Raw genomic sequence first — 13,240 nt, forward strand, 5'->3', positions numbered from 1 at the left:
GTCATGAACTAATAAGTATTTTCAATTTTCGAAGTAAGATAACTATATCAAGTGGGGTTTCGTATGAAAGGGCTTCACCTGTTGCATTCTAAAACAAATTTTTATGCATCATAGTTTTTGAGTTATCGTGCAAAATGTCGAAAAATTCGACTGTAGTACTGAACCCTGGGTGCGCGAGCCTGACTCGCACTTGGCCGGTTTTTTAACAGACTTTCAACAAAAGGAGCTGTATTTTTCAACCTATGAACACCGAATACTCCGAGCTTTCTGAACCGACTTGTGCGCATTTTCAAAAATTTGGATTTCAACAACTTCCAAAAGGTATGAAAATAAAACAATTATTAATATCAAAAAAATATTTATTGATGAAATACTTCCTTAAACTAATTTACTCACATTAAATTATAAATATTAAGTAATTGTATTGAAATGAAAAGTTCTTTAGGCGCGTTGGACGCTTTTGGGATGGGTACAGACTTCAAGGTTGCGTCACCGACATGGTAATGTTAATAGTGCTCGGAGTGCTGATAGATGTAAAAACTAAACTAATGGACTAAGAGCCAGCGTCTGCCCGACCTTCGTTATTTTATAAATGCTGAAAGTTTCTCCGCGTTATGTCCCCAACACGGAGGAACGATCCGCGACTATCAAGTTTGGATCATACTGGTTTTGGAAGATAACAGGTAATAAAGGTATAAAAAATGTTACGTCAAAATAATAATATATAGTATTATTCAGAATAGTATTGGAAATCACGTCATGCATTGCCACTTGCCAGACCCGAACAGCCGCACTCAGAGTCGCTAATCGTTACTTAAGATTGAGTAAAAGCGAGACAGATTTATGTGAGAGATATAGCCCTGTCTCGTTTTAACTAAACTTAAGTAACGATTAATCGACTCTCAGTGCGGCAGTTAGTGTCGTGGCAACCCCCATGACAGACCCCCTTGAACTTTAAGTTTAACTTCATATTCGCTGATCGTTTTTCCCTGAGTTGGGAACAATACGCAGAGAAACTTTTAGCTTTTATAAAATAACGAAGGTCTGGCACGCGCTGGCTCTCGTTGTATAATGTTAATGGTTTTAACTTACAAATTGTGAAATTTTTATTTTTGATACAACTAGTAGGATCAAAAATCAAAATTTAATTTGATAATCCAAAAAAACTATTGTTATTTCATAGTTTTAAGTTTTCACTTCTATCGGCAGTCCACACTGTCTGCCATTTTTAGGGTTCCGTAACCCGAGGTGCCAACGGGACCTTATTAGTAAGCCTCCGCCATCCGTCCGTCTGTCTGTCTGTCAGCAGGTAGTGTCGCTATTTCGTATCATCGCCTTTGAAATCACAACGGCACTAAAGATGTAATCACTTTAAAAAAAATGCACAAAAGAACAAGACGAAATTATACAAAAAAAAAAAAAATTAAAGAAAACTGGCACGAATTATACAAAAAAAAAACCAATGGTCGATACGAATCTTACTAAATAATACTTAATTCCTAGAAAAAACTAATCAACAATGTATGAAAATAAACACAAAACACATACAAAGCGTGTACGTAATTTTCTCAAAAAATCTATTTACAGTAAAGTACAGTAATAAAGACCGTTCACTATAACTTGAACCATGCCGTCATGTTGGCACCATTGCCTTGTATGCTTTATTCTTTAGACATTAGGGTTTATTATTGCGTGATTTGCAATAGTGCCAATATAACATCAGGGGTCAAGTTATTGTGAACGGTTAATAGTAGTTTTATAAGTCGCATCGGTAAAATGCGTTTGCGCAGAAAAGCGCAACCTAACGCCGACTAAACCCGAATGTACAACAATCAAATACAGACCTTATTGCTTGACGTTAAGGTGTTAAACACAAGAACAACAGAGACTCGTGCTATCTCGCTCATAACGCGAAACAAACATGGCGCGTAGGCAACAACCAATAGCGGTTGGAGGCGCGCTAAGATTGGTTGAGATATTTTCGCGCCATTGAAAAATAAGATTTTGGATTTTCTAGGTTGTAAGATAACTAAGTTTTGACTATTTATCTAATTAAGCTAGTACATAATATCTATCCCGGCTTTACTCACGTGTTTAATCGACGTTAGCCCGACTAGTTTCGAACCCAGGGCATCAGTCGTGGGACAGGACACCATTAGCTCCGCGTGTCTGGATTTCGGTGACGGTTCCAGCGATGAAGAACAGCAAGAACTGTCGGGAGACGATCGGCAGCTGTCTCCCCCCCCACCCCAGCCACCCTCACAACGGGCTCTACGGGCAGCGGCACGCGCGTCCCGCAGTCAAAACCGCGGCACGTGCGCGGACTCCCTTGAAAAAGGACCCCGTATGGGTTCGAAACTAGTCGGGCTAGCGTCGACTAAACACGTGAGTAAAGCCGGGACAGATATTATTTAGAATAAGCTAGTACAGCCGAAAGTAATGTACATCGACCTTCAGAACTAGATAGCAGTTTTGTAGAGCACTGTCTCTGTCGTTGAGACCAACAAAACGTCATATAGATACGAGTGACATAGACAACGCTCTAAAAAGCTGAAATGTCACTCTAAAGGCCGATGTACATTACTTTCGGCCGAGTACTCTAGTTTCTTGTACTTATATTATCATGGGATTACGCATGTGACGTCTGCTTCTATCCAAAAATCTCAGTAACAGAAGTCTAAGATAAAACAAAATGCAAGATATAGACAGCAACTTGCCGGCAATACGATTGCAATTAAAAATTGCCAAGAAACCATAGATAAAAATGCGAGATTGCGTGCTAAAGACGGCAATTTGCTGGCTATACAATTGCATGTTTAAACAGTTTTAGGGTGTATAAAAAAAAAAGATTCCGACGAATTGAGAACCTCCTCCTTTTTTTGAAGTCAGTTAAAAAGAAAAAAGCCCAAAATTCTGTTAAGTGGCATTAAATACTGTAAATGACATTTTTTTAGTTAGTTAGCCCTTGATTGCGATCTCAACTGCGATTCGCGTTCTCAGTGTCTAACACTGAATGAGCCACCGAGGTCATTTGACATTGCTTCGCTCTATATTGCTGCTTGACTTAGTGATATTAAAATATTTTTTCATAGAAGACCTTCAATGGAGTAACAGTAAATGTCAAAGGGGCTCGGTGGTTATCATTCAGTGTAAGACACTGAGTTAGCAAATCAATGCAATCTAACTTGGAAGGGATATGGCAGTATTTTTGTTAAACCACAGTAATTTAGTGACTATGAAATGGCATTTAGACCGAAATCTTAGGCTAAGATCTATAGAGCGCACTTTGACTTTTCTCAGACCTAAGATTGAGTTAAAACAAAGACAAATTTATGTGAGAGATATAACTCTGTCTCGTTTCAACTCTGTCTTAAGTCTAAGCTAAGTCAGAGTGCGCTTTATAGTTATCACCCTTAGTCCTTAAGAAGTCATGCTTCGCTACCCATATCCGCTTCAATACATGGCGTAGTCTCCGAAGCATCCTCAACAGATACAGAACTCTGAGAATCCACTAAATTTTCAGTAGTAGAATCTACGACTTCAGTATCATCAATGGTAGTAGATACTAATTTAGTTTTTAGCCTATCTACGAATAAATAAGTATCTATTTGGACTTCCCCATTACTATTAGGATGGTATTCCGCCACTATCAAATCTTCAGTAGAAAAAGTTTTTTCCCTATGATTTTTCATGTGTCTACCCAAAAATTCACAGCAGAATTGCAGTTCGCAAATTTTGCAAGCGATATATTCGAATGTGTCTAACTGTATGTGATTATTTGTATGTTCACTGCAATCTTCAGCTGTTAGGAAATATACATTACATATACTGCATTTGAATAGTTTGTTTTTATTAAGTACTTCAGTTCTTAGTGTATTATTTTCATTTATATTGTTAGGGTTGTTTTCGACATTTCTTGAAGGTCCAACTGTATTATTAATGCTATTTTCTTCAGTTGTACTTGGATTATTTATGTTTTCAGTTGTAGTTTCAATACTATTATTTGGATTAGATGCTTTACTATTATTTCCATTATTAATTGTTGTAATATTTTTAGTATTCGTAGTATTATCTTGAATTGAAGAGGTATTAGGTTGGTTAATAACAAACATTTTAGAAATGCTTTCAACTATACTATCGTCGGCATGAGTATAATGTGTTTTTCTAGAATGAGGAATTTTCTTTTTTTCATCGTTATTATGATGAATGTCCATATGTTTTTTAACGGATACAAACGAGAAAATTAAGCCACATTCTTGGCATTTGTGTCTCTCTTCGTCATGCTTGCCCGTTTTTCGGTGTCTTATTAAGCTATATGGATTTACAAAATTCATATCACAAACGTCGCAATTATATATTCCTGTCATATTTTGAGTAGTGCAACTAGATGCTGTATTTCTACTAGAGTTTACAACACCATTACGCGAATATTCACTAGTAGATCTATCATTATTATTTGAAATAAGTAAAGGATCAACACCGTCATTTTTGTCATCCATACTCGATTCGTCCATGTCTGTTTCGTCATCGTCGTGATCTATAGATGCATTATACTGGCTTTCATCGATGATACTAGAATTGCTTTTAACTACACTAGCATTTACACCATGGCTTGTTTTTATTTCATCCTTGTGATGAAGTGCCATATGTTTTGTTAGAGATCTTGAAGTAAAAATCAAATTGCATACACTGCAATTAACTCGTCCTTCTTTATGTGATCCCTTGTATTTGTGCCTCTCGAGACTTTGAGGATGTATGAAATTGAGTCCACAAACATCGCAAGGATATATACCTGAGAGCGTGTTTCTGTATCTTTTCCTTATCTTAGTAGTTCTAATGCCACTAGATTCTGTATTTCTACTAGAATTTACTACATCATTACGCAAATATTCATTAGTAGATCTATCATTATAATTTGAAATAAGTAAAAGATCAACACTGTCATTTTTGTCATCCATACTTGATTCGTCCATGTCTGTTTCGTCATCGTCGTGATCTATTGATGCATTAGACTGGCTTTCACCGATAATACTAGAATTGCTTTTAACTACACTAGCATTTACACCATCGCTTGTTTTTATTTGATCCTTGTGATGAAGTGCCATATGTTTTATTAGAGATCTTGAAGTAAAAATCAAATTGCATACACTGCAATTAACTCGTCCTTCTTTATGTGATCCCTTGTATTTATGCTTCTCGAGACTTTGAGGATGTATGAAATTAAGTCCACAAACATCGCAAGGATATATACCTGAGAGCGTGTTTCTGTCTCTTTTCCTTATCTTAGTAGTTCTAATGCCACTAGATTCTGTATTTCTACTAGAATTTACTACATCATTACGCGAATATTCACTAGTAGATCTAGCATTATAATTTGAAATAAGTAAAGGATCATCACCGTCATTTTTGTCACCCATACTTGATTCGTCCATGTCTGTTTCATCATCGTCATGATCTATCGATGCATTAGACTGGTTTCCATCGATCACTACACTAGCATTTACACCATCGCTTGTTTTTATTTGATCCTTGTGATGAAGTGCCATATGTTTTATTAGAGATCTTGAAGTAAAAATCAAATTGCATACACTGCAATTAACTCGTCCTTCTTTATGTGATCCCTTGTATTTATGCCACTCAAGACTTTGAGGATGTATGAAATTGAGTCCACAAACATCGCAAGGATATATACCTGAGAGCGTGTTTCTGTATCTTTTCCTTATCTTAGTAGTTCTAATGCCACTAGATTCTGTATTTCTACTAGAATTTACTACATCATTACGCGAATATTCACTAGTAGATCTATCATTATAATTTGAAATAAGTAAAGGATCATCACCGTCATTTTTGTCACCTTTACTTGATTCGTCCATGTCTGTTTCGTCATCATCGTGATCTATCGATGCATTAGACTGGTGTTCATCGATGACACTAGAATTGCTTGCAACTACTCTAGCATTTACACCATCGCTTGTTTTTATTTGATTCTTATGATGTAGTGCCAAATGTTTTGTTAGAGATCTTGAAGTAAAAATCAAGTTGCATACATTGCAATTAACACGTTCTTCTTTATGTGATCCCTTGTATTTGTGCCTCTGGAGACTTCGAGGATGTATGAAATTGAGTCCACAAACATCGCAAGGATATATACCTGAGAGCGTGTTTCTGTTTCTTTTCCTTATCTTTGGTTTTGGTTGATAATCAACATACACGACATGCTTCGGTGAATCCTTAAGAGCTTCAACCAAAGTGGTATCTTCGATAGATGCGATACTCAGCTCGGAAATATCAGTTTCATCCTCCCCATGATGTGCTTTCAAATGGCACATGTAACTAGTCGAAAAGAATTTAATATTGCATTTTGCACAAGTTTTAATCGTATATTTGGATTGATGATTGTTTTTCAAGTGATACTGGAAGCCATCTGTGGAAATATTATGTGTATTGCAGTTGAGACATTGAACAATCCAGTTATCTGCACTATAATGGTCTTTCCCGATTTGTTTTACTGTAAGAATATAAACTCTATTCTTGATATAATGCTTGCAATCTAGTAATCTCTTATGTTCGTGTATCATAGATGCGTGAAAAACTAAGTGACAATCCACGCATTTTACCGCATTTCTATCTGCATTACATGATTTTTCATGCTCCATCAATCCAGACAGAGTCACGAAAAGTAATTTGCAAGTTTTACACTTAAAATATCTATTAATAACGGTAACAAAGTCATTGATCGATTTAAGGTTATCGATTCTAGGTCTTTTAGCGACTGGTCCTTCGTAACTTGTCGTAAGTTTGGGTTTACTTGTTGAAACAAGTTTACGTTTTTCAACTTTAAATTCATCCGCTTCTTCATACCTCGTTGGGCGCTTACGTCTACGTGAAAAAGGCATTGTGTAATATTTCCCCGGGTTTTTATTAAATTTGATTATTTCAACATCAGCATTGTTGAAACTTATGTGCTTGTGAATTTTTTCATGCACTTTTCGTCTCGAATTAAGGAAAGCGAGTCCGCACAGTTCACAAGTGAACGTGTGAGATTTCAACGAGCAAACGTGTTTTGTTAAATTTCTTTTTTTCCAAATACACAAAGTGCATTGTGTACATTGATACAAAGTTACCGCTTTCTGATCGAGCTTCTTAGTTTCAAAGAGAGCTCTATTAATAGGCTTTTTATCTATAACTTCGCCATCGAAGTACATCACTCGCATGTTGCTTCTATTAAATTTGTTTTTTTCGTGCGATTTATAATGAGACGCTAAGTTCTGGCTTCTGAACATAAGAGAGCATTTAACACATTTCCTTTTACTACCACTATCGTCGCATATATGCGATTTAATACCCGATTTACCAACGCAAAGTTTACAATCTCTGCATACATAGAAATTGAGTATTTTGTTACTTGTACTTGTTTGTTTATTTTGTTGTGTATTTTCTTTAACCGATGTAACTTTATTTTTGTATATGTTATAGTATTCGTGGTATTGTATATGTCTCCCGTATTTATGTTTATTGATCAGTTTGCCACAGTGCTGGCATCTAATAAACTTCAGTCCTTCGGGATTTTTTTCCTTGCCATGCTTTACTACCTCATCGACCACATTTTTGAGCTCAGTAACGCTAAATTGTTTATCCGCATGAAACTGTATTATCCTAAAGGATTTAATATCGAGTTTTCGGATTTCGTGCAAGTTTTCATGGACGATTTTATGGGATTTATATGCGAATTTCAATGAACAAATCGAGCAACCATATTTTTGTCTAATAGTTTCACAACTGCCGTTAACGTTTTGCGAATGTTCCGTCACTCTATTGGGCGCCACTATGACTTTACATTTACCGCACTGATACAAAGTTAATTCCAACGATCCTTTCGAAACTACCTTCATTCTGACACATCTCGTAAACTTATACATACTCTTAGATAATATTAACTGTATTTGCTCCTTCGTTAGACTCTTGAACATATCCATCCAAGAGTCTGATAGCAAACTTTCGTATTTATACGCAAGTATAATGAAGGAATCCTTATCCATATCATCATTCAGATGTAGTTTTTGATGTCTCTTGAAACATGCATCTACGAAATTCAAATCGCAAATATTACAATGGCTTATAGTGACATTGTAACTTTGCATATTGCAGAAATGGTCTTGGCAGTGTTCCACGACTTTATCGTAAGAATCGATTACTATGTCGCAAGATTGACATAGATATAGTATATTCCAAACTTGTTTTAGAGATTTATACTTTTTGATTAATTCCGGTATATTTTCATTCATTTGAGACATATCATTATTTATACCTCGATCTTCATGTATGTTAACTGTTTCTGCGTATTGGTGATACGGTAGATGTAATTTGTACGCTAGATCGCTGAATTTTTCGTGGCAATACTTGCAAATTTTAGATTCTTCCGAATTGCATGCATGGTTATTCAAAGCACCAGCGCTGAAGAAGGTGACTTTACATTTTTTACACTTCTTGAAATCCGGAAAAGGTGGAGCGATTTTCTTACCATTTTGTATGTCAATGAATTTTAAATCTTTCAGTTTTAGTTTTGGAAACATTTTGTGTATATCCCTATGGGATAGGAAACCTTTTTTGGTAAATCTCAAGCCGCAAGATTTGCAAGTTAGGGTCTGACTGTCGTCGGTATTACATTGACCGATATAATGTTTTTGTTGCTGAATGTTCGCCCTCATACAACATTTACAAGTTCGACAGTAAAATACTGACTTTTTGTCACTTTTGATTGGGACTCTTATTTGTTTAATATTGACTATTTTTGTAGTTTTTCTTTTATGTTTTTCTATTAAATTAGTCTTTTCTTGTTCTTTAATAGCCATACTGACGTGAAGGTATTCAGTGAATATAAAATCTCTGAACGTAAGTCCACTAGCGTGTATTTTTTTATGCAGTGGCATTGCTTTAGCATGCATCCATACATTGCATTCTTTGCATTGTATGGAAGGAATATCTTTGTTGCATGAATCTGTATGGAACGTCATGAAATTTTTTTCGTCAAAGCAGATTTCGCATGTTCGGCATTTACATATGATTCTGTTTAGTATATTCCGAGATATTTCGATAACTTTGAATCTATCCGCACTACTGTGTTGGTAGTCGTGATAAAATTTATCTTGTATCTTGAAAGTTCGCCTACATTGGTAGCATCTGTAGTTGCCTTTTTTTGAAGTCGGAATACATGTCCTCGAATGTAACACGGCGCTAATGCACGAAACAAAATGTAAATAACACTTATTACATTTGAATAAAGTCGATTTTGGTAAAGGACGAGTTCTTGTTATGTGTTGGGTTTCCTTTTTTATTGATTTTGCGGGTAGTTTCGAAAGTGCTGTTTTTTTCGATTCTTTCGGAGTTTTACGGAAATTGGCCAGCTTCTTGGAATCTTCGACGCTACCTAAGTAGCCGTGTTTCGCTGCTAAATGTATCCTAACCGAATAGTCTGAGGAGAAGCATAAGCTGCATTGGGGGCACTGAAATTTAGAAATCATCTCGAAATCCGCGGAGTTTCCGTAATAGAGCTTAGAATGATGTTTCAGAATATGATGATTATACTGCCGATTATTAATCAATTTGGAACTGCAAAAATGACATTGAAAATCTGACCTAACATATTTGACATCACCTATCTCTTTCGTACGATGAAATGAAAACATATGCGTCCTCAATTTGGCCGGCCATCTGAAATGACAGCTGCAAATTTTACAAATAGCATACGTGCCTGCGGGACCTGACAAATTTGACTCATTGGTATGGTGTTTAGCCATATGCGCTTTGCACGCTGCGTTGTTTTCGAAAACTGAATCGCATTTATCGCATTCAAAGTTACCCGGTAGCAGTTCATATGTGTGTCTCAAAAGTGCGATAGTATTAGGGAACACTGTGTTACAATGATTGCACAACAAACTTTTACAGTCGCTGTCAATCTTTGCATGGCTTTTGCTAGTGCTTTTGACAGCTTTATTTTTATTGACGGCAACTAAAAATGAATGAGAAATCATTTTGTGGGCATCCAAATCGTTGCGAGTGGCGAAAAGAATTTTGCATTCTTTGCAAAAACAAGGATTATTATCTAGTAAGTCCTTACAGTCTTCTACTAACACGTAAACATCTGGAAGTTCAAATTCTTCGTCCCCTAAAGTACTTCCTTCTGAATTACTCGACGATTGGGTTTTGGTACCTAGTATTATTTTGTTTTGGAATTTTCTTTCTTGTAGTAGAAAATCTGTCTTTGAAATCACTGTTTCGTGCAAAACCGTGTCCTCACTAATCCCTGGTTCTTCAAAACTTGAATCTTGTAATTCCTGGACACCTGTACCTTGCAAGTCTGTTCCCTGAAAACTTCTCCCTTGCAATTCTGTTCCCTGAAAACTTGTCCCTTGCAATTCTGTTCCCTGAAAACTTGTCCCTTGCAATTCTGTTCCTTGCAAACTTGTACCTAGTAAATGTGCCCTCAGAAAACTCGTACCTTGGTAAACTGTCTCCTGGGTTTCTGATGTAGACTTTGGTGGTTTAGAGCCGATAATGATTTTGTTGTTGAAAGGTTTTACATTATTCTCCACTTTAATTACAATCGGAGCATGATGGTGGTAAGTATGGTAATCTTCTTCAATGTCAATTGATGTATCTGAAAAAAAAATTTACTTACAGTATGCGGCAGAAAATAATGTACATCGACCTTTAGAGGGATATAGTGGATTTGTAGAGCGCCGTCTCTGTTGTTGAGACCAACACAACGTCATATAGGTATGAGTGACAGAGACAACACTCTACTAAGCCGAAATATTCTAGAGGCTGATGTAAATTATTTTCTGCCGAGTACTGTAATAGTTATTTGTGTTACAAGGGTTTGTGTCAAAGTGATATTTTGTTCCTTGAGGGTGTTACTTTGAATTCAGAGTTTAGCGAGGAATTCTATATACGCCAGGGGCAATCTCAATAGATTGGCAAACGGTCAACGTGATACAGGGTCTGGAAAAGCTTTGCACAGCCGCCAATCAGCAAGAAGCAGAAGAACTGCTAGGCAATCATGACTCTAAAAGTGTAAAGTAGATAGACATAAAATATACCCATATTTTCTTCCTCATAGTCCTCAACCTCTGTCTTAATGGTAGTGATTTCAGAGAACATGTGCCTTATCCGAGGGTTGTCCAGCACATCGTGCTCCTCTATGTCTATGTCGGACGACATTGTCTATGGATTACCTGAAAACAATGTACAAAATTACTCAAAAAAACTCAAAGTAAAACAGGCTTCTACAACCCGTCGGAAATATCTGAGAAACTGGCTTAATGACTTTATGTAACGTGCTTGCATTAGCAATGGTACCAACACTGGTACTGGCAATGGTACTGGTAGAATATAGTGTTTATATACTGTTTGGGTACTGGATAGGCGAAAATAAGGAGATATTTCCGACAGGTTGTACGTTTTAAAATGAGTAGAGAAAAGGTTTTTATGATATCACTAGCTACAGTGCGACAAGGCTATCTTGGCGCGTGGCGAAAATCAGAACTAACGTTGCCGTCAAGTTTGAGCCGTTTGTTCTTGTTTGAATATTCTAAGCCTTTGTTCTCCAACAGTACCCCCCTGTCAATGCAGCTGTTCTATTTGGCAGCCTTTCAAAGAGTTAACTCTCAAGTGACATCAAAGGCAGTTTTACTTCAAAAACAAAGTTAACTAGCAAATTCAAATTCAAATTCAAATTACAAAACAAAAAGGTAGGCATCCAGAAAGTCAAATTTTTCATCCCCTGGTTACTTCAGAACTATTCCATAAGTATGTTTGTTACCCTACCTTATACTAGGCCCTAGTATAACCCATACTAATATTATTAATGCGAAAGTGTGTCTGTCCACTAGCTTCGCACAGCCCATCTGTTCAGCCGATTTTGACGAAATTTGTAACAGGGATAGCTTGCATCCCAGGACAGGACATAGGCTACATTTTATCACGAAAAATTAAAGAGTTCCCACGAGATTTTGAAAAAACTAAATCCACGCGTACGAAGTCGCGGGCATCCGCTAGTACACCTATTAAGTTCTAAATATTTATTTCAACACTACTTTTAGAGTACTCTTTACTCAGTCTAACATTTCAATTTTATCAGTAAAATTGAAATGTTAGACTGAGATTACTTATGAGACCCATTGTTAGCACTCATGTCTCAGGACCTGTACGTCATCACTGGCAACACACACCTATTCAAAGATTTTGGTCTTCAGGCATTGAAAATTGGCTGATTGAGCTGTACTAAAGCAAATAGGCCACATATCTCTACCAGGATGTAAGAAAAGGAAGTATTTAGCCGACCGACCGACGGGCTAACAGCGTTCGTAAGAAAAACAACATTTACTTGATAAAAGACTTACCGTTCACTCTCAAATGAAAAAACAGATTTTCATTATCTTCTATGAAGATATACACATCCCGCTTCTCGAACTGTCCACAAAGTATTATGGATTACATTTTAGGCTGTTAGCCTATTAGTAAAATCCAGTTTTTGGCTTGCATTCTTTACGTAGTTTTAGGTATTACGTATCAAAAAAATGTGATTACTGGGCTCTTAAATTACTTTTGTATTCTTACGTAACCTCAATAACACCGGGATGTGTGATTGAACTGTAAATAAATAACTAATATTATAAAAATAACACAAAATACAGAAGAAAGCTTGGCGTTGCTTCGACATAACGGTCATTTCAATTTCATCAATCCAAACAAATATGTAATTGTACAAGTTGAATTGTCGAATTAATTTGTAACCTACCAAAAATTCAAAATAGTTTCCAAGTTTCGAACAGTTACAAATGAAAAAATAACTCGAAAAATAAATAGGTATAACCACAAAATACAAAAAGACCATTGATGGCTGCCACAGATTAATAGAGGATCTGCTGAAGATAAACTTTTTTATAACCTCAATTTTATCACAACATGGATTCTAGGGTTTTGAGTTTGGGCTATTGACCATAGATATAGTCCGGTTCAGTTGTGAGTACACGTCCTTATTTTTACGCAGATGTTAAGAAAAAAGCTAGAAAGTAGAATTTCTCTCGTTACAGTACCTAGCAGAGTATGCTCAGAGAGAGTATGTATTCACTTACCTTGTATTGTGTTTCTTCTAGAATTTAATAAACGGGAATGAGAATAAGTATTGGTAGCGGATTTACAAAATAAACAATTATCTTTTAATTCTTTCAGAATAAAT

General features: G+C 36.2%; 1 protein-coding gene across 1 annotated transcript; it reads right to left on the bottom strand.

The window, feature by feature from the left end:
- Positions 1–338: 338 nt before the first annotated feature.
- On the bottom strand, positions 339–12,900 carry LOC117995130 (uncharacterized). The gene is made up of 4 exons (XM_069508335.1): positions 12,800–12,900; positions 12,402–12,651; positions 11,100–11,234; positions 339–10,657 (listed from the first exon to the last, which is right to left on the bottom strand). The coding sequence occupies exons 3-4, from the start codon at positions 11,218–11,220 to the stop codon at positions 3,429–3,431; spliced, it is 7,350 nt and encodes a 2,449-aa protein (XP_069364436.1). The 5' UTR covers positions 11,221–11,234; positions 12,402–12,651; positions 12,800–12,900; the 3' UTR covers positions 339–3,428.
- Positions 12,901–13,240: the final 340 nt, after the last annotated feature.

This window comes from Maniola hyperantus, chromosome 28 (genome assembly GCF_902806685.2).
Source record: "Maniola hyperantus chromosome 28, iAphHyp1.2, whole genome shotgun sequence".
In the NCBI taxonomy this organism is placed as follows: Eukaryota; Metazoa; Arthropoda; class Insecta; order Lepidoptera; family Nymphalidae; genus Maniola; species Maniola hyperantus.

Excerpts from the sequence above, each read along its gene's own strand:
- LOC117995130 (XM_069508335.1), bottom strand. The coding sequence starts at position 11,220 with ATGTCGTCCGACATAGACATAGAGGAGCACGATGTGCTGGACAACCCT. Across the intron at positions 10,658-11,099 it reads CTATGAGGAAGAAAATATGG|ATACATCAATTGACATTGAA; the intron begins GTATATTTTATG and ends TTTTTTTTTCAG.